Raw genomic sequence first — 22706 nt, 5'->3', positions numbered from 1 at the left:
GGAGGGGGGAGGAGGGGGGCAGAGAGAGAGAGAGAGAGAGAGAGAGAGAGAGAGAGAGAGAGAGAGAGAGAGAGAGCGCAGATAAGGTCAGATGGCAGTCTGCTGGTCTTCTGGTAAGCATGGTCTGTGACTGAATAGACCTGTCCAACTTCTGGGCTGGGACATGGTGACAGGTGGGAACAGGTAGGCCAGCAGGGCATGGTCCCTGGGATGAACAGAAACAAGGGGAAGGGTGGGATATGGGGAAGGGGGCCTGCAGCTATTGTTTTGCTGCAGTGCTAGAGATGGGACTGAGGAACTGGTTCTGGGGAAACAGAGTCTGGCGAAGGTTTCAGGATTGCTTCATCTTGATGCCATTAATATTTTGGGTTAGAACATTTCTTCTGTCCAAATGTCTTGATGATTGACAAATATTTCTCAGCATCCCTGGATGCTACCCCTAGATGCCAGTATTATCCCTTTGTAATAACAACCCAGAATGTTTCCAGATATCAACTAATGTATCTGGGGTTACACTTCTTCCCAGCCCCCCCCCACCAAAAAAACCCAAAAAAACCCCACTGCTATTAAAAGTATAATAAAATATTGCATTATTTGTTGTTATTGATACATAGCATTATTCTTAACAATGATCAGCCTTTGGTTTCATCACTTATAATTTGAGTAATAGTCTGCATGTCAATAGAAATATGACCCATTTTTTGTTTTAATAGACTTTTTCTATTTGATAGATGTTTCCTATTTTTTAGCGATTTTATAATAAAAATTCAAAAAATAACAAATAATTTTTGTTTGGATTAAAAGTGTGAGGGCATTTGAATTCCTCTTGCTTTATCTTTACTCTCTCTCTTTCTCTGTGGTGTGCTTCATATGTTAAATTATTGTCTCTCCACAGTTCACTGATGACATCTGTTGCCTTGCCCTTAGCACCTCAAAGAAATTTCAAGGCAAATTAATGACCAGATGGCTTTACCTACATAAAAAATCTTTTCTGGATATATATTCTATTTTATCAAAAGACTTTCTGCTCTGAAGAGAAACTCAAAGCTAATTTAATGGCATTAGGGGTGTAAAACTTAGAAAATATCTGTTATTTTTTAATTCTTTCTTCAGTTTAGCATATTCCTTTGACTTCTTTTTAGTACATTTTCTCTTTGTGATAATATCCAATACCAACCCCTGTGTACACAACACTTTTTCCTCATTATATTTTTGTGATAGATTATTTGGTAAATTTCCAAGACATTTTAGCCTTACATAAAGAAGAAGAAGCATAGATTATGTTTTGAAACAACCATATTTAAATTTATATTTATTCTAAAATTATTGCAAATAAATGAATATATTATTGCAACAATATTTTAAATGTCTTAGTAGCATATCCATTACAAATATCATAGGATACAATAAATTCATTGAAATATTTTTAAAATAATACATTAATCACCATGAAAAAAATGGATGAATCCCAGTCTTATCACAAAAATAAAATGTGTAAATAGGCATACATACATAAATTCAGTATTAAAAATCCCACTCAGGGTTTGGAAATATGGCTTAGTAGTTATGAGTACTTTCAGCCCCTCCATAGGACATAAATTTGATTCTCAACATATGTTTTGAATGATTTACAACTTCTTGTAACTATAGCTACATGGACATTTTCTACCGGACTCCTGCAAACATGTGACACACACAAGCAGACACACAGAGACACACACATACCGGGAGGTTAAAAATAAAGAAGAGGTTATAGGAGAGTGTACAATGACTTAAAAATGAGGCCATGAATTTGAAAGAGTCCAAGGAGGGGCATATGGAAGAATTTTGAATGAGGAGGGCAAAGGAGAAATGATGTAATTGTATTATAATCTTTAAAATAAAATAAATAATCTTACAAAAGAAATAATCTGCTTTATTCTAAAGTTATTTTCCCTGAAAAGACAGAAAACATAGACTGTTATTAAAATATTCTCCTTAGAAATAATATTCAGGGTGTATAATTCCACAATAGAATTTGATTATTATGCAAATATAATATTCTGCCATGATTCTTGGCAATGAGTCCCCAAAAGATACCCAAACATCCTTAGAAATACTTAAGGAAAAGAAATAAGTGTTGTGTGTTCAAAGAAGTGAGTACTTACCTAGGTTTCCGCTGTACCTCAAGCACTTTTACTCCTTTCATTAGATTAGTGAACTGAAATAAATTACACTATGAGTAACTAAATGCGCAAACAATTTGTGTACATACACAAGATGTAACTTTTGTGACTGCTTACAATTCGGTCCTATTTTGGGCTTGTTTGGTCCTTGAAAACAAAGATGTACATGCGGATTTGCTGAAAGCACATGTGCAAATCCATCCAGAAAGCAACGGGCTGCTTGGGCTGGTAACCAAGACCTTTCACGGGAAAACCTTTTCCTCGCCTGTCCCAATCGAATGACTTGCAGACTCCTGCACAATGCAAGCTCTAAGAAGAAAGTCTGTGAGTCTCAGTAGGACTGAGCGACAGCAGCAGCTGTCTAATGAGCGAATGCTGCAAATACGGGCTTTGCTTCAGTGATCTACGTGCGCAAGCTCCCTGTCTCCGATCAATCCTCTAGATGAACGCAGTACGACTCTCATCATTGTGTGAGTTCACGCCCAGGCAATTTACTTCCTTTACTGCTATTCAAGTGGATAGATTTTGCTTATTGTTTAACTAAGTGACTTTTAAACTCTCCTTTCAATTTCCTCATGGCTTAACTTACTAAGCACCATTTGTTTTTACCAAATGTTCACCACTGTTGCAGCTGGAAATTAAAATGATTTACCTATATGTTGCCATTCAAGGGCGTTAGAATTGCATTTAGGGGAAGCATTACACCCCTCTGCTTTTAATTCAGTTTCAACGGTGTGGGGAGTACATTGTTTATGCAGTAAAGCTATTTGCTCAGTCCATTAAACTACAATGAGAAAATCGCTACCTGTAGTAAAATTTGTGAAAAGGTAGTATCTTGAAATGGTTGGTGAATTTGGAAAAGAACTATTTCCTGCTGGGAGGAAATTAAAGAATATATTCATAAACTGTTCAAGCTAACTCACATTTAACTAAAATTGTGGATCCTTACAAAATTTTATTTTCCTAGGGTGGGATGAAGCACAATAGAGATACCTGCTTTATTCTAAAATAACCATGTCATCCATAGACATGGATTCCAAATGATTTACAGGAATTTCTGCTGGTAGGTAAGAATATTTTGCCATTTTTTACTTTCATCTTTTTTAAGGGTATATGTAAGTAACAGAAGAAATAGAAAGATATAAAAGTACAGATTACAAAACACAATAATATTAAATATTAAATAATATTATTATTATTAATAAATATTCTAATATTTTGAAATATTTTCCTTCTGTCTTTGTTGGATAAAACAAAATTTTTATCGTCGTGTTTTTTTTTTTTTTTTTTTTTTTTTCGAAACAGGGTTTCTCTGTGGCTTTGGAGCCTGTCCTGGAACTAGCTCTGTAGACCAGGCTGGTTTCAAACTATCTTCATGTTTTGTGAGTGGATATGTAGCCGAACATTAAGTTTATGGATCCCGTAACCAGACTTTCCTTGCTCGATCATGGTTTTACTATGCTGGGTGGGCTACTGATGACCTTTGGTTCAGCTTTGTTGTGTAAAAAATAAAATAAAATGGGAGTGTGAATAAGGATCTGGCTCATTGAGTGTGTGACTTGAGCTCACTGAGTGTTTCATTGTTATTGAACAAAGAAATTGGAAAACAGAAAAGTGAGTAGAGACTTCAGAGACATGGAAAACACGGAGAAAAGATGAACAAAAGGATTAGAGTGGTTGCGTGACAGCAAAGCAATGGACTGTTAGGATATTCACGAAACAATAAAATGTAAAGTAACTCTATAATCCTCAGTTAAAGATCTAATTGGGAAGGCCAATCTTAGCAACGTTTCTGTGCATGAGTTATATAGGATCCATATAAAGTTCTTGGAACTTGTCAAAACTTTCTCATCAGCAAGCCAAATAACATTTTATAGAATTTTACGTTGTGTACAGTGCAGAGATCCTGAAATGCATTGTCTTCTTTGTGGCTTTATAATGACTTGGGTGTCTTCTGGTCGAAGAGACGATACGGGCAGATGATTTGATTCTGCTGAGAGTGGGTTACTTGAAAGTTGCCTATTTCTCTTCTAGTCTATTGGTTTACATTTATAGTCTAGATCTTCCAAGGCATCATTTAGAAGCCTGAGGTTTTTGTACATTCTCTCTCTTTTGAGCTCTGGCTGCCATTTGATTTCTCTAATCTGTAGTCAGATTTCTAGGCCCCATCAGCTTTCTCCTTATTTCACTATTTCTAGACTTGTGGTCCTGATCATTCTTTTGGAGGCTTGGGGTGTGGCAAGTACTCAGAGGAAAAATTCAACACAGCACTTTCTGTTTATGTAAGTGATTTTTTTTTCTTCATGATGATAGCTTATTAGGTTCCACTCATTTTAGGGTTCCTATCTCACGAATTCATGACGCCCCACAAGAACCTGGGCGCCTAAGTCGTTGTCCCTTTACTGTGCAGGAAATATACACCATACTTCAATGCATTTCTCTTTACTGTTGGATCTTGGTCCTTCTGATCCTTACGTTTATTATTGTGTTGAAGCTGATTTAGGCTTGTATTTATTGAAGGTTGATCTAACAGAAACTTCTCTTCAGAGACCAAAGAACTAGACATTTTAGAAACCAGAATCTTATACTGTTACCTATAGAGAATCAGCTACTGAAACTGTTCTGCTCCTCATCCCAATATCCTCAGAAACTGCAGGCTAGGTAAGAGTGAAGATGGAGGTGCTTTTTGTGAAAGAAAATAGATTTCCATTTCTTTAATCAAGAACATTTTTGCATTGAAGAGGCAAGGAATATTTGATACAACTTTTACATTTTCAAAAACTTGCTGGAGAACAGCAAGCATTAAATAGTTCTCATTTTTTTTCTGTTAATTTTGATTTAGTCCTACTAAATAACCTATGGGCGAGTCAGTAAGCAGAGAGTTCTTAGAGCAGGAGGTTAGAAGGAGGAAAGCACTGGCTAGCCGAAGTCCTCCTCTCTCCCATTTTTGTTTTCACATCTGCCTGCTTGGGGCACTAAGGTGAAGACTGGGGGCTTCTCATTTCACCATCTGTACTTTTTTTTCTTTTTTTTTAAATTTTTTATTGAGAAAAAGAAAAAAAAGTTTCTGCCTTCTCCAAGCCTCCCATTTCCCTCCCCCTCCTCCCACCCTTCTTCCCCTCCCAACCACTCCTCTCCCCCTCCCTCTCCAGTCCAAAGAGCAGTCAGGGTTCCCTGCCCTGTGGAAAAACCATCTGTACTTCTTAAAAGGAAAACCAAGATGGCCTTAGTCCTGAGCTCGGACAGCAGAACTCGATAATATAAAGGTGAGGACCTGCCTACCTTCCGACAATTTGGCCCTGAAAAGTGAAGCCCTTGGATTTTTTCTAGCATGGTAGAAAGATCCCTTTACCCACAGGCTCAGTCCTGGATACTGTGAAGTAGAAAGATGTAGTTGCTCTCCTCGTAGCCCCATTATGTCAGCGTTTATGGTCCCCGTGTCAAAAAAAACACATGTTTGCTTCCCTTGAGCTCCAGTATTGCGAAAGAGTTGGCAGTGGCTGGCTGTGATTTATACTTGGGGTGTTGGACACACAGCTTGGTATTTATTTATTTATTTCTAAGTGTGCCTTCAGTTGCTTAAATAATAGGGTAATTAGAACAAAGACAGGCAATAGATCAGAGCAAGTGGCTTCTAAGTGTTGCACATTTCTTCCTAAGCTGTGTTATACACAGAAGAACGTGCACTGAACTTCTAAGCAGTGCTAAGCCATCCACTAAGGTGTTTCTCAAGAGTTTGCTGGTGTACGGTTCCAGTGTTATATACAGACCCATAAAGAAAAGTCCAATTGTATAGGCATTAAGACATACTCAAAGCCAGACACCATACCTAATACTTATAATCTCAACATTCAAGGGGCCAAAGAAGGAATTTCTGAGTTTATTTAAAGACAGCCTGGGCTGTATAGTAAGATGCTATCTAATTTTTCAAAAGCCCTATGTGCATGTTTCTGCATCTCAGATGAGTATTGCTTTCTGTGCTTGTGTTTGCAGCTCAATTTTGTGTGTCTGTTCAATAATTGTTATATCTGATGTCTGTGAACACTTCCATCATCCTGGGAATGCAAAAGAGGTGGATAAACAATAGAAGAACAAGATGAGTGGAATGGATAAAGGAGAAAGGAAAAAATAAATGGAAAAAATGCAAGGAGCAGAATGATGTTATTTTCTTCCACAGTTGCTTTTTAATGAAGTAATGGGACAATGCCATGGCATATAAAATAATTTAATCTTTTTCCCCAGCTTCATACAGTATGCAATAATGTCTTAAATGAGAAAATATATCTAGATTTACTGAACATAAGAGATTTTTTCAAGAAGCGATAGGTTGTATGTAATGGAATTGGACTTGATTTAAGATGTCTATGTCTGTAATTAAGACTTAACACATCAGGTAAAAACTTAACTTTGCTGTTTCAGAATTTTCCTTAATGTGGAAGCTCCAGAGCTATAAAAGTGTAGTATTATGAAAGATATATGACAACATTTCCTTCCAGTGTTCCTAGTTCTTGTTTCTACTTTACTCCCTGGGAGTCTCTTCCACTCTTCTTGTTTGTCTCTAGAAATGAGAAATTTGAAATTAAGGGAAAAATCCCAAAAGACAGTTGGGATTCATTTGATTTGGACACAGATGCCCTGAAGTTCAGTTTCTTTGGAAGGATGTCCAGCTTTTTGACATTACAACATGGTATCATTACCTACAATGTGTACATTTGAGAATTTTACAATTAAATTACCAAAAATTTAATAAATTTCTTACAATGTTTTAAACATGGTTGTAATTGTATATTAATCGACATTTATTAATTTCTTTAGCTAAATGTCTGGAAGGACAACTTTAATACAAATATCCTTTGAAATAATGTGTTTCTTAATAAATTTACTACAGGTTTCAATATTTTAACCAAATTCGAGGACTAAATATTTCTTAAAAGCATTTATTGCATGAGTGGAGAGATTCTTAGATTCATTTAAAAGATAACTACATTCTTCTTGTTCTTTACCAGGTAAAAATCATACTTTTTATTACAGAAAACAGATTTGTATCTGTTTAAGTCTATGAACCACCAATTACCAAGTGTATAAACAACATAAAGAGATGTATATTTAATGGCCCCATGATGTCCAATGCTACATAATATCCTGGCACCTTTTGCTGCTACTTTCCCTCTCCTCCTACATGACCACTTGACTATAGACTGTGGAGTCTCAGGTCCTTGCATCTCAGTAATGACTCCCATAGTTGTTTCTGTACAACGTGCTACACCTTCAAGAGCAGAGATAATAGAAGGGAGAGAGTAGTGTTTCCATGTATTTATTTCTGTTTTGCAATCAAGCAATTAAGCTGATGATCATTGGATAAATAGTGACTTACAAATTAAATGTTCTCTGATATTTTAATTGAGAAAGTTTATTTATTCCCTCTTCCAGAGTTTGGTAAGAATAAAGCCTTAAAATAAAAATGATGTTATAAGTTAGCTGTTTCACTGTACTTATTAATTTGACATTAATCAACAAGGAAATTTTTAACATCAGTATACCAACAGAGACATCTTTGACACAAAGTTCAACACCTCTCAGTAAACAAGGTCCTTGTATCCATCTCTTACCCATTCATTTTGGTGAACAGTTTTAGAATACAAATATATACATTCTGGAATTTGTTGCTGATAATACAATTTTACCCTTTCAGAACTTGTAAAATTCTAGTCAGTGTATCATCATGTACACACACACACACACACACACATTTTACATATATATATATATATATATATATATATATATATATATATATATATTACAAGCATGGATATATGTGTCTGAGTTGGCCACATAGTATTGTTAGTATCAGGATTTGCCTAATTGGTGAGGCAGGGTTGAACATTGGGCATGTACTTTGCTGTTGCCAACAGACAGGCATCTGTCATTGAAGTTTCAGTAGCATGACTATGTAAATATAGTCATTTGTCACTGGAGTATCTTGCCTGACCTTCCGACCTGAACATCTTAGAACTTTCATCATTATCCATGAACTGAAACCTTTGATATCAGAAAACAGAATAAATCTTCCTCCAATTACACTGTGTAATGGAAATTAACTAAGACAGGAAGGTACAGAGTTTCTGGAATACATCATACTTTGTACACCAGTTCTTCATTTTTCTTTATATTTGCTGCATCACTGTTATTTAACTTTGTAAATCTTTATGCCATATAAATTTCTCTACCTCTTAATCTTGAGCTTGATGGTACAATTTGATTTTTCAGTGAGCTGTCTGCTAACCCTGTTGAGCAGATAATAAATTGTGCTTGGCTAGCTGATCTTGCCATCCTGTGCTTCTGGCTACCATAAGAATGTACCATAAGAATGTACAAGCCCATTCATCTTAGAATAGCAACAAGGAGTAACAGCAGATTAAATAATGCTTGTGCTTTAATGACAAGTCTTTTACTCTCATGAGACTTACCATAGTTGATATACAGATTCATAAATAAAATAAATGATCACTTAAATTCTGAGTTGTGGAATAGGGTTTCTCTACTGTGGTAATAACCTACCTTTATAAGATCTAATATCAGCAAAGGAGATGTCTCTGCAGCAGAAAGCTAATGTAGCCTATATCTTCTTAATATAAAAATTTTAAGTTAAAAGTGGGATAATTTTAACATTCAGAAATTTAAATTCTGGAGTAAACAATTATAAATATAATGAGACTTGAAATGTCGTCTTGGTAGATATTTCTTTTGATGAGTTTGTAGTATCTTTCTCTATCTTTTCTAATATTATTTTGTCTGAAGTCGATTTTGCTAAGTATTATAACAACTATACCAGTTTGCTTTCTAGGTCCATTTATTTGGAATATTTTTTCCAACCCTTTACCCTGAGGCAATGTCTATCCTCAATGTTGGGGTGTGTTTCTTGCATGCAGCTGAAGGATGGACCCTGTTTTCATATCAATTTTGTTTGTCTATGTCTTATTTTTAATTAAGGAATTGAGACCATTGATTTTGAATGATGCTAATAACCAATGATTGTTGATCCCTTTTTTGTTATATTGTTGTTGTTGATGGTAGTGGTGGTAGTGTGTGTGTTTGTGTGTTTCTTTCTTTTTTTTTTGATTTTGCCATTCTGAGAAATGTATATATTTATTTACTTATTTATTTTTATCTGTTATCTCATGGTTGTAGTTAACCTCCTTAGGTTGGGCTTTTCCTTCTAGTAACTCAGTAAGCGTATATTTGTAGAGAAATATTGCTCAAATCTGACTTATCATGGAATGTCTTATTTTCTCCATCTACGGTGATTGGAAGTTTTTTTCTGAGTATAGTAGTCTGGGATGGCATCTGTCATCACTTAGAGTTTGCCGCACATCTGTCCATACCCCCTTCTGGCTTTTAGCATCTCCACTGAGAAATCATTGTAATTTTTCTAGATTTGATTTATATGATTTTTGGTTTTAAACACTCTTCTATATACTTAGTATCTTCATTAATATCTGCCAAGAGAACTTATTTCTCCTTAGTTCTGTGTATTTGCCATTTTGTTTGTTTCTTGTACATTTATAGGTACCTTCATATTTAGGTTAAGGATTTTTTTCTATGATTTTGTTAAAGGTATTTTCTGGGCTTTTGACCTGGAATTCTTCTTATTCCTCTAGTCAATATTATTCTAAAATTTGTTTTTTTTTCATTGTTTTCCAGATTTTTGAATGCCTTTTGTGTTTTTAGATTTAATATTTTCTTGGACTGATGCAATTTTTATTTTGTATTTCCAATGCTTAGATTCTCTCTTCTACCTCTTCTTTTTTTCTCTCTTTTTTAAAATTTTTTATTGAGAAAAAGAAAAAAAAAGTTTCTGCTTCCTCCCAGCCTTCCATTTCCCTCCCCCTCCTCCCACCTCTCTCCCTCTCCCCCCTCTCCTCTCCCCCTCTCCAGTCTGAAGAGCAGTCAGAGTTTCCTGCCCTGTGGAAAGTCCAAGGTCCTCCCCCCTCCGTCCATGTCTAGGAAGGTGAACATCCAAACTGGCTAGGCTCCCACAAAGCCAGAACATGAAGTAGGATCAAAACCCCTGCCATTGTCCTTGGCTTCTCATCAGCTCTCATTGTTCGCCATGTTCAGAGAGTCCGGTTTTATCCCATGCTTTTTCAGTCACAGTCCAGCTGGCCTTGGTGAGCTCCCAATAGATCAGCCCCACTGTCTAAGTGGGTGGGTGCACCCCTTGTGGTCCTGACTTCCTTGCTCAGTCTGATCTCCAAAATATATAGAGAACTCAAGAAACTAGACTTTAAAATGCTAATTAACCCAATTAAAAAATGGGGCACTGATTTGAACAGAGAATTCTCAACAGAAGAAGTTCAAATGGCCTAAAGACACTTAAGGTTATGCTCAACCTCCTTAGCGATCAGGGAAATGCAAATCAAAACAACTTTGAGATATCATCTTACACCTGTCAGAATGTCTAAAATCAAAAACACCAATGATAGCCTTTGCTGGAGAGGTTGTGGAGGAAGTGGTACCATCATCCATTGCTGGTGGGAATGCAATCTTCTACCTCTTCTGTTAGTGAAGCTTGCCTCTGAGATGTCAGTTCAGGTCCTAAGTGTTTCGTTTCCAGGTTTCCCTCAGTATTGGATTTCTTCAATGATTTTATTTGCAAATTCAGAACTTGAACTATTTTGTTTATTTCCTTCAACTGTTTGTTTTTTTCCCCTTGCTTTCTTTAAGGGATTTGTCTATTTCCTTTTTAAGGAGTGCTGTCATCTTCAACAGGTGGTCTTTAGGTCTTTTTCTTATGTTTCAGCTGTGTTGAAATATTGCCAGGGCCTGCTGTGGTAGGGTTGCTGGCCTCTAGAGGAGACATGTGGTTGTGACTGCTAATCATGGTATTTTTATGCTTGCATCTAGGCTTATGTGGATGGGATGATTATAGGTCCAGGTGTAATATCTGGTCTTGTCTTTGTTCGTTGAGTGTGTTTTCCTCAGTTTCTTGTTTTCTCTCTGGATTTTAAGAGGGTATAATAGATGTGTGCTGCCTTTTAGAAAATTTTCTGTGGACCTGATATGTGTGATCATTGGGAATTTCAGGTAAAATGTATGTCTGGACACTGGAAGCTGATACTCGCTTAGGCTAGGTGTTTGAAGGTGTTGACGGAAGGGAGGAATGCAGAGTATACCACTAGGATCTGCTTATTTAGCCACGGGAATTGGAAAAAAGGTCTACCACCTAGCTGGGGATCAGATTGGGGGATTGTATATTGAGCAATGGGAAGAGAGGGATTTAGGAACTTACCATAAACCTTTAGCAGGCAACCAAGTACAATACCAATATCCTATGTTCTTCGCTGAACCTGTTGGACTTCCTTGACTAACAACTTGATGGGAATTTCTCTGGTCTGGTACCGTTTTTTTTTTTTTTTTTTTTTTTTTTTGCTGTTTTTAGATAAAATATAAAAGCCTATTGCTTGGTTCAAGCGGAATAATTTTGTTTAAACTATATTTGTGTATGTATGCACATATATTTATGTGTATTATATGTATCACTAGATAAATAAATAGTAATTTGATTCCTTATGATTTTTCAGATACCCTTAATTAAAATTTAAATAGACCTACAGACAGTTTAAAATTGGATTAAGTCAGACTATTTTCAACAGCTTGAAATTGTGTCTGTTTATATTGTTTTTGTTTATTTCTATTTCATTAACTTCAGTCCTAAATTTGTTCTGCTAAATGAACATAATAATAAAATTATTCCTAATAATATATTGCTATACCCATAGCCTAGTGATTTACTCAGTCCTCATTAGAGAAGCTTCTTCTTGTAGTAAATGGTAATTATACAATTACAAACAATTAAACAAGCACTTTGGACAATGTGCAGAGAGTGAGAGTTTTTGGAGTATTTGGCTCTAAATGGTATATTATTATCACACCCTTCCCCTCGAGGCTCAGGGATCTATGCAGAGGTGGAGGAGAAAGAGTCAGAGATGGTGGAGGACGCCAAGGAAATGCCATTTTCTAAGTGGAGGCATGTATGAAAACACAGAGAGTGTGACAGTAAGCACAAGACCTGTATAAATTCAAGTTTGGCAAAAACCCAGTATGGAAAAGAAGTAGGCGCAAAGTCTTACCCCTAATGAAGACTCTATTTACAATCAATAGCATCTACGAAAGGAAAACTTCATTTTCCTCAAAGGATTGTCAGTAGGTACATCAATCACAGTCCTGGACAGGCCTTTTGTTTAAAAGTAGCTACTTAACACAAAAAAGACTCTCTCTCTCTCTCCCCCCTCTGTATGTGTGTGTGTGTATACATGCATGCACACATACATATACACATATGTGCATGCACATTTTTTGTTTTGTTTGATTTCATATTTTAAATGAGATAAAAACGAAACAAAGTTGGTTGAGTAAGGAGAAATGAGAAAGGGATTTGATAAGATATATTGTAAAAGAAGTTAAAAAGTAAGACACTTGAAGAAGTAAAACCGTTAAGCACAGGCAATAAGGACAATGAATATTGGAGGGTTCATATTAAAGGAAAATGAATGGTAACTTGGATGAAGAGGCTGAAAGAGGGCTTGTATGCACAGATTTCTTTTTTTGAGACAGGGTTTCTCTGTGGCTTTGGAGCCTGTCCTGGAACTAGCTCTGTAGACCAGGCTGGTCTCTAACTCACAGAGATCCGCCTGCCTCTGCCTCCTGAGTGCTGGGATTAAAGGCGTGCACCACCATCGCCCGGCTATGCACAGAATTTTTACAGCAACATTATGAGCACATGTCAGGGTTATGAAAAAGACATCTTGAAACAAGGAGACTAAATGTCCAAGGGGAAGGTTTACCAAGTAAAGAAGGAATCAGAGAAATTTGAAAGGGACAGGTGGGGTGTCTTACTCAGTGTTACTATTGCTCTGATGAAACACCAAAAAGCAAATCGAGGATGGAGGAAAGGGTTTATTTCAGCTTATACTTCTAGGTAAAAGTTATCACTGATGGAAGTCAGAGCAGGAACTCAAATAGAACAGGAACCTAGAGGCAGGATCTTTTTGGTTTTTTCCTTTTTTTTTTTTTAAGCCTTGACCTTTTATTTAAAAAGTCGCACTTCAACACTTTCACAACAATTTTCTGCTCCTCAATAAGGAAAGCCCGCTTGATCCTGTCACGGCCACACTTGGCATACATGGAGCCACCATAGGCCCGGCTGACATGCTTCTTTGTCTTCGACAATCTCATGAGGACTTTCGGTCTCACAGCACGAACCCCTCGGAGTCGGCCTGGGCATACACCGTACGCTGATTTAGGTGCTTTTCCAACCTTCTTGGTGTAAAGGTAAACAATCCTGTTGCCAGGGGTTCGAGGCAGCCTAGTTTTGTTGGAGGCTGTGTTGGAGGAGAGCCTACGACGGTATGTCAAACGCTGGACCATTCTGAGTGCCTCTAAGCACCGGAAGAGGAAAAGGATCTTATGCAGAGGCCAGGGGAGGAGTGCTACTTACTGCCTTGTTCATCGTGGCTTGCTTAGCCTGCTTTCTTATAGAACCCAGGATTACCATCCCAGAGATGACCCCACCCACAATGTGCTCAGCCTTCCCCCATCAGTCACTAAGGAAGAAAATGTTCTACAGTCTTGCCTGCTGAACCTTAGGAAAATATTTATTCAATGTGTCAAGTTGACATAAAATTAGCCAGTATAGTTTTGGTCTCTCCTATAATGTCTTGGGATGGATTCTCTTGCTTTTAGCTCAAAGTACTGTAGCATTATTCTCTATTTTTAAGTTCTTTTAAATCTATGGGCCTTAATGCTTTCAGATCAACTTACCTTATGCCCTGTAAAGTCCATATTTTTATCCCAGAACCTATAATAATTTAACAAATATTTGTTAAACACACACTCATACACCTAAGTTATGCAGACATAATTAAAGATATAATTTAGAAATATCATTATAAAGCATCCCAGAATAGAAGATTCCCTGAAGGTGTGGCTTTTGAACCCCTTGTTAAAATGTATACAATATTTGTTGAGTATAAGGCCTTTTAAATGACAAGCACACCATTCAGACAGTCAAAAGTAGTGGAAGAACAATTAAAGAAATCTTTTTACTAGACTTGGATTACCAAAAATTCATTCAAATGAATCAGAAGAGACACTTATGGAAAGTGTTATGTAAGTTGATGGTCGGAAACTGAACTTCAAAAACTGAGCTTCAAAAGTATATGAAAAAAAAAAAAAAACCTCTTAACCCTACAAAATAGAATTATGTCAGCAAAAAGGCAAGTCTACCTTGGATCATTGAGGTCAAAGATTCTCTTAAATAATTCTTCACTTTTAATTTTATAAGTAACTAGGATTCTGTTTGTTTGTTTGGTTTGGTTTTGAGAGAATGTGTCATTCAACTAATTCTTTATATTCTGCCACAAAGAATGATGGGGGAGGAAAAATTCCCAAGAGACAGACCTGGAGTTTAGAGGGGAAGTGACTTTTCTCAGAACCTCAATGAAAGGGCATTTCCTGGACTCAGGTTCAAAACTGCTTGTAAAAAACAATGCCTGCTAATTATTCCTAGTTTCTCCTGTTTTTCTGTTCTTTTTCCAATACTATATAAGACAAATTATTTAACTTTTTACTTCATAAGACCCAGATCTAAGATTCACAATTTCTGGAGTTCACCCAAATCATGAAATCCTTGCCTACACACTGACTGTTGTATTTAGATAAAAGGTATGCAAATCAGCTTCTATAGAAAAGAGAAGGAATCAGATGTTTGAGGGGAGACATGCTTTAACTTATAAATACTCCGATAAAAATGAAACCACAGCCTGGTTATTAAAAACACTCTGAAAATCTAAGTCAGGATTTTAACTACTTAGCAACTCTTGGATAAACTTTATATCTAAATTGATGGTGGGATGATCAACAGTGAAGATATTTATGCCCAACCCTAATGAAAAGCCAGCTCACTAGAGATTTAGCATAATATGGCTCATGACATTCTCAATGGAATTATTAGTTTTAGTTCATTTTATACTCAATTTTGGCATGTTATAATAACTTAATTTCTATTCGTATAGTAGTAATGATTGCACATGAAGTTTTAAAAGCTAGTGAAATCTTCTAAATATATTACTGCTATCTGTAATATATACAACTACCATAAAAAACTCAGACTATGAGAATGCCCAGGTTTTAATGACACAATGATCGACTTATGTAACTATTCCAGCAATATCTGCTAATTTCAACTGTAAATTCTGGATAACAAACCTTTGTGTTACTAATTTTAGAAAACGCATATTATTAATTACAAAAAGATGGTATATTCAATAAGTAGTTTTAGTCCAGATGTTCTTTGGTTTCTGGAAAATGTTCAATGTTAAAGAATTTTTATTTGCCAAGTGGATATAATAGTTATGTAATAATTACTGTGATTTTCTGTTTTTAATTTTAGAGTAACCAGTACACCATTCTTTTTATTTTACTACATCTCTTGTAACAGCAGTTGTAATGTCCTATTAATCACTCTGTTGAAATTATCATGGTGGCAGCCCACTTAGCTAACATTGCAACATTTCTTTCAGAACTATATCACAAATTGTAAAAGAGGTCTGTAACCTTGTTTTTAACATGCACATGCATGTATACACACACACACACACATACACATCCACGCTTACCCACAAACACTACAAAGCTACACCATCAAAGCAAGAAGGTCAGCATTTCTGTACCATAAACCTTGATTACACAACAATGAAGAACTCTTGAAAACTTGTACAGATAAGTACAAAGGTTGCTGTGTTTTTAGACTAAAAGAAGCAAATAAAGAATTTAGTATGTAAGGATTTCTGTGCAATTAGCATAAGAATGATGCACTATTGAACCTTGAGTGTTCTCCTTTAGATCCCGGTTCAGAAATCTTGAAGTGCTGTGATTTTTAAAAGCGTGACTGTCAAGTATTTCTGGGATGATAACAACACAAGTAGTGTCAATTCCTGTCTATTGAAATAGGTGGGCAAGTGTCATTGTTCCAAATTCCTTTCTGTGCATTCTCTGGTATGAAGGCTTATATCATATGGTAAAGGATAAATAGTCAATAAAGATGAAGTAAGTCTAAGGATTGATAAAGGATAGCTCCCTTTTAGAGAAAAAGAATTGACCGTTCATATCGTAGCAGTTCTTGGCTACATAGCTAATTTTTGGTTTGCAGTAACACAAATGCTTGTCTATATTGAGTGTGCACACGTGCACACACACACGTACACACACACATACACACACAGAAACCCACACCACGCCATCACTCAGTGCTGAGAAACAGTGTATTTTCTGAGACTTATACTATGTAATTAGTATTATTTAATTGCTTCAGTTGATCACAATGGCCTATCAGTAACTGACAATTCCATGTACATGCAATTCAAAAATGCACTCTGTGATCTTTATAGTGCGCCCACAATTTCAGCATGTCCTTCTTTGTTTCATAACAGGCTGGCACTATGCTACTCATGTTTTTTTATGTGTTGAAAAGATTTGTCTTTTGAGATGTTATGTAGCTGAGAATTGTTTCTCTTTTCTTGGGCTCAAAACTACCTGGGGTGTTTCTATATTTCTGTCTCTATTAAAATAATTGTACCTATGTCACAAATTAATCATTCCTCAGTCATTGACAACCTTGGTTTTGGCAGAATGTTACTCTTAGGTAAGAAAATTGAATAAAAATCCTTATCTCAAGTGTGTCGACTCTTAATCTTTATTCCTTCAGTATATTCTATAATGAGTGGAATTTTGTGTAAGTAGAAGATGAGACTATCGAAAAGTACCATGGATCTCTAACTTCATGAATATCACCCTGCCTCAGCACTCGGCTTTTTTAAGGGAACCAGTTGGTCCATTGACCCCAAGAGGCAACTTAGTAGTTAGGCAGCATAAAATTTTTATCACATAGGTTAATTAGTAAGGTCTAACTAGTTAGGAGAAGTGTTGGGTTTAAAGGCATTTAATATGATTAGACTTTCAAACATTATTTGGTACATTAATTCGAATATGTAAATTGGCAAAGTCTAAGGGGCCTAGGCATGAAAAAAATGAGGGCAGATAGGAATAAAATTAAATTTTAAGAAGATATTAAAACAAAAATACACTACAATCTGGATTGTAAGAACCGAAATTAGGACTCTTCAGCCTATTAAAGCTCCCTGCTATTAGGATCTGAGATGACTAAAATAGGAGATTTATGAAAGTGCAATCAGGCCTGTGTTGAAAATTAGAAATTATCATCTTTTCTAGGCATTAAACCTAAATCCACTGAACAGTCCACTCTGTAAATTGTTCCCAATATTAAGAATCTTCATTCTTGAAAGATTAAAAGTAATACTAATTTATTCAAATTATAATTGAGAATTTTTGCTCAGTAACTTCTTTGGTCATTGAGAAATGCTTACTGACACCTGTGTGTTTATTTCTGCTTCCTCCACTAAACCATGAATAATTCAAAGTCAATCCAGTATGGAGACTACATAAAGGAAAAGAAAACTTTGTTTCAAGTCTTTAACACCTCAGCACCATTAAAATCAACGTAGGAAACAAAATTTAAGTATCATTAGAAGTATCATATTGGGTACTTCAAAATATATTTTCTAGTGCTTGTCACCATACTTAGGAAGTTAAAGTTAATATTAAATTAAAACAGATCCTGTTTCTATTACATTATAAATCAATGTTAGTATAATTCAATATCAGATATGAGTCAGTTAATTATGCTTTAGCCAGACTTCTAATATTTCAGAGAAGAGCAGATGTGAGCCTTCCTAGCACCCCATTAATATACCGAGTCAGTTTTCCCACTGCCTTCCCTAGAGCAGAGAATCAAAGCATATTTTCCATTTTGTTCCTTAAGCAAGCCCAATTGCTCCCTGAAGCACAAGATTTAATTATCCTTATTGCATTATATTTGCTTGAATAGCTATAGAAGTTATTAATGAGCATAACATTTTCTGATCTTTTTCATGAAATTCAGCTAGCTATGATATTTATGCTGATTTAATTACCTTAGCACATTAATTAGGGTAGCAAAAAGAATTAGGATTTAGAACTTAAAATGTAATCTATTTCTATTGATCATTATGGTAGGTGACACTTCGCCTAATGGGACAGTTTTGACAGAGTCAGGTGTGTGTGTGTGTGTGTGTGTGTGTGTGTGTGTGTGTGTGTATGACCAGAAATAATATGTTGGTTGCTTTCCATGCTAACTATGTGTTTATGAGACTATTGATCAAGAAGTTCAATAGATTCATAATGAATATTAGATTAACTATTAAATAGCTATATGACTTTAGGCAAATAATTAACATTCTGTCACTTTTATCCATTGTGAAGATACAAATGAAATAACTATAGTCTCTACACAACATTCTTTTATTTAGTATGAAATAGTTTAACATACTTAAAGTACATGAAAATTTACTGGACCATCATATGCATAAGTATTTGGTATGTTATAATCATTATTTAAAATGTTCTTAATACATAAACTTTGACAAATTGATAGTTTGTAGATACTCTGTATGATCAACAGAAACCTACTTCCACACAGACTTCATATAGTCTACTTAATATTCCAGAGAAACAAAGAATCATGGGAGGAAATCAGAAATAAAATTATCAGAAGTCAGATCCAGGTAAAAATAAATAAAGCTCATTAAAAGTTATTTGATCTGGCATTCAGAAATGAACTTTTATTATTGGTATTTTTTGTTCTTTATGTGTATGTGGTATGCTGCATATGTTTGTGTATGTGTGTGAGTGTGTGTGTATGTGTGTGTGTATGTGTGTGTGTGTGTATGGTGCTGTGATGCATCTGACTCTGCAGGTGCACACTCACACACACAGTTGAAGACCAGATGAAGATGAAGCTGTAAGGCATCTTCCTTTATTTCTTTCCATCTTATGAACATGAGCAGCAGGGTCTTATCATCCAGTTCTGGTGGGAAACTAAGGGCAATTTCTAGAACCTGTATAGTGTTAGGAGCTGCTATGGCTGTCCTCTGTAGGTTTTTCAGAGCTAGCACTGACACTTTTGTTTAATAGCCAATAACATCTGGGGTTCATTTTACCAATGCATAGATGGTACCTCTGTTCAACTAAAAAAAAAAAAAAAACTATGTTGACTTATAAAATAGTATGCTTTGATGTAGCTTCTCATATATCCTAAAAAAATTCCAATAAAGTTTTTGTACATCTTTCTCTTATATTCCCTTTATCCAAAATATCCTACCTTCACCTATGTTAAAACTTTGCCACCCATGATATTTTTTCTTTTATTTCCATATCGCATACAGTTTACTCTCTCCATACCACTTAACACCTCCTTCCCTTCACTCCATGACTGTATCCTCCATTCTGTATCTGGACAGACATTCCAAGTTAAATATGACATCTATAAATTTGATTGTATGCTAAACATATGAAGCAGAATAAGCAGAGACTGTCTTTCTGTGTGTGGAATGGGTCACTCAATATAATATTTTCTAGAACCATATATTTTTCTACAAATTTTATAATTTCATATTTATTTATACCTGTATAAAATTGTATTTGGTATTTGTGCTACGTTTCCATTCTCCACTCATCAGTTGATGGACATTTAAACTCAATCCATCTTATAGCTATGAGGAATTGAGTAGTCATGAACATGGATGTACATATATCTCCATAGCAATGTGTCAGGCTAGGAATAGTGCAGATGGTTTATGTGAGGGTTTATTTCCAGTCTTTTGAGAAAGCTCCAGACTGAGTTTCATGGTGGCTATACAATTTATATTCCTGATAACAATGCATGTGGTTTACACTTTCCTCACATCCACAGCTGCCTGTTTACATTGTGTTCTTGATGGTGGTCACTGTGACTGGGGTAAGGTAGACTATCAAAGTACTTGGGTTTTGTATTTTCCTCATAGATAGGATTTTGAACACTTTTGCACATGTTTCCTGTCCATTTGTAGCTTTCTTTTTTGTTTTGAGAACCCTATTTGATACTGCAACCCATATATTAATTAGGTAGTTTGTTTATTTCATTTTACGTTTTTTTGTTCTTCATACAGTCTACATGCTAATTCACTGTCCGATGTATAGCTGGCATAGATTTTTCTTCCAACATTTTCACTCAACTGTGTGTGTGTAAATGATAGTTTAAAAGAGGCTATGAATTTTAGAGGGATCAAAGGAAGGCTCAGGGAGGGCTGGAAAGAGAGAAGGATGAACATATTAATTAACAAAAAACATTTAAAAAGTGTCACTTGAAATATGGACACTTATTGTTTCATGGTGTCCCATTTGATATTTGTTGGTCTAATTTCCTATGATATTTGAGTCACATTTAAAAAGTCTATCTAGAGACTTAGGGTAAAACCAAACATGACCAGCAAAACATCAAACATACAAATAAATGAACAAAGCAACTTTGAAATGATTGCTAATGATATTCTGCTATATTCATAGATTGGTGCCTTGTCCAGTTGTCATCAGAGAGTCTTCCTCCAGTCTCAGGGAGCAGGTTCAGAGACACACAGTCAGAGAAGAATTCTAAATTAGAGGTCTCCATTGAGTTCCTTTCTCAGGGATTGGAGAAATCCTCAGAAGAGGAGTCAGAGGGCATGGAGGACAGCCAGGAGAACATGGCCCACTATATCACCTAAGCAGAGCTCAGAGCACTTCAAAGACACTGGATGTGCTCTGCACTGGATCTTCTATATATGTTAATGGCTGTTGACAGACTGTTTTTGTGGAATTCCTAACAGCCTAAGTAGGTATTTCTCTGACTCTTTTTCCTGCTCTGGGAAGTTTTTTTTTTTTTTTTTTCCTCTGAATGGGTTGCCTTGTTCAACCTCTATAGGAAGGTTAAAGACTGGACACCTGTGTCTTTTCATTGATTTTACTGAGAACGCTTTGAGTTTTACTCTTTTATCATGATGCTTGCTATAGGTTTGTTCTCTGGGCTCTATTATGTCAAGATATGTTCCTCTATCCCTAGCCTCTTCATAGTTTCTTTTGTTTTGAAGAGATGATGCCTTTTATCAAAGGCCCTTTCACATTTCTTGCGATGATTATGTGATTCCTGTACTTGAGTTCATTTATGTGATGAATTACGTGTATTGACTATGTTTAACTACCTTTGCATCTATAGAATGAAGATAACCTGCTAATGATGAGTCATCACTTTTATATGATCTGGAATTCAATGTGTAACATATTTTACTGAGAATTTTTACATGTAAATTCATTAGGGAAATTGTTCTATAGATTTTTCTTATATTTTTGTTTACATTTGATATAAAAAATGAGTTTGGTAGCATTTTTTCTTTTTTTATTTTACAGAATAGTGTGTGTGTGTGCATATAATCCAGATAATAAAAATCAACATTGTATTTAAACCAGAATAAAATATACTTTAGAATTACATTTATTAAAATACAAAAAAACTGGCTTAAGATGATGTTATAAAGATATTTATGCCAAAATGTTAGGATATAACATCTTATCAAATGTTGACCATATTGCAAATTCAATTTAAGCATGCATTAATTTTTGATGCTGCATAAAAATTATGAAGAGCACAGCAGTGTGAAATAGCACACATTTATTTTCCCACACTTGCTGCTGAGGGTCAGATGTCTGGAAGCCGCACGTGTAAGTCATCACGAAGGCATTAGTTCTCATCCAATTGTTTACAGAGCTATGCTTGCTTTCTCCGTCTCTCAGGTCATTGCAGGGATCATTTTCCTGATCTTGTGAAATAAAAGCTCAGCTTCATGGGGGCTTCTGACATAGTCACTTATTTCAGTTTACTTAGAGCAAATAAAAACTGAACTATGCCTTCAGGGAAGATTAATTATCACATCATACAAAAGTCACAGATACAATGTTGTATTACGTTTTGGCATATTCTGCTAGTTAGAAGTAGATTATGGGCCTCACCCATCACTCCAAGGTAAGGAATTAAATGCATCATTAGACCTAATAACAGGCATCTGCTGAGCCACCTTGGAGTTACCTTCTGTATGGCAAAGGTTTAGGCATTGCAAAAATATATGATATATAAAATACAACAAGATGAAAGCTTTTTCTTCATTTAACATTATTCCTCTTAGTTTTATTTACTGTGCTTAAGTTTATTTTGCCTCTCTTCAGAAAAAATATGGTTCATATTTCTCAAAATAAAATGTCCATTAATAGAAACTATGGAATTAATTACTCCCTGCCAAGTTCAAATGCTGAATGAAGTACTCCTACTCGCCAACGTGACCGTGCTTGCTGGGAGCAGGGCTTTAGGAATGTTATTAACATAAAGAAAGGCAGCAGTGTTTTGGACTGTAAAATAAGACTGGTGTCTTTATTGGAAGCAAAGTGATGCCATGGATAAGTCTTCATAGAGGGAAGACAGATACGAGCACACTAAAAAAGGTGGATTCTACAAACCAATGTAAGAGAAGTCATGAGAAACCCGCTGTAATCTTGAATTTTTTTTTAACTCAAGAGAAC

General features: G+C 35.6%; 1 protein-coding gene across 1 annotated transcript in view; it reads right to left on the bottom strand.

Moving 5' to 3' along the window:
* LOC126499565 (60S ribosomal protein L34-like) overlaps positions 1 to 13595 on the bottom strand; it is a 38411-nt gene extending 24816 nt beyond the window's left edge. Inside the window, exon 1 of the mRNA XM_050138824.1 lies at positions 13246 to 13595. Coding sequence (XP_049994781.1) covers positions 13246 to 13595 — 350 coding nt within the window. The remainder of the gene's footprint in view (positions 1 to 13245) is intronic.
* Between the last annotated feature and the right edge of the window lie 9111 nt (positions 13596 to 22706).

This window comes from Alexandromys fortis, unplaced genomic scaffold (genome assembly GCF_014885135.2).
Source record: "Alexandromys fortis isolate MF-2015 unplaced genomic scaffold, M_Fortis_MF-2015_v1.1 scaffold_35, whole genome shotgun sequence".
NCBI lineage: Eukaryota > Metazoa > Chordata > Mammalia > Rodentia > Cricetidae > Alexandromys > Alexandromys fortis.
The sequence above is the reverse complement of the archived record's forward strand: the minus strand, read 5'-3'. Positions and strand labels throughout refer to the sequence as shown.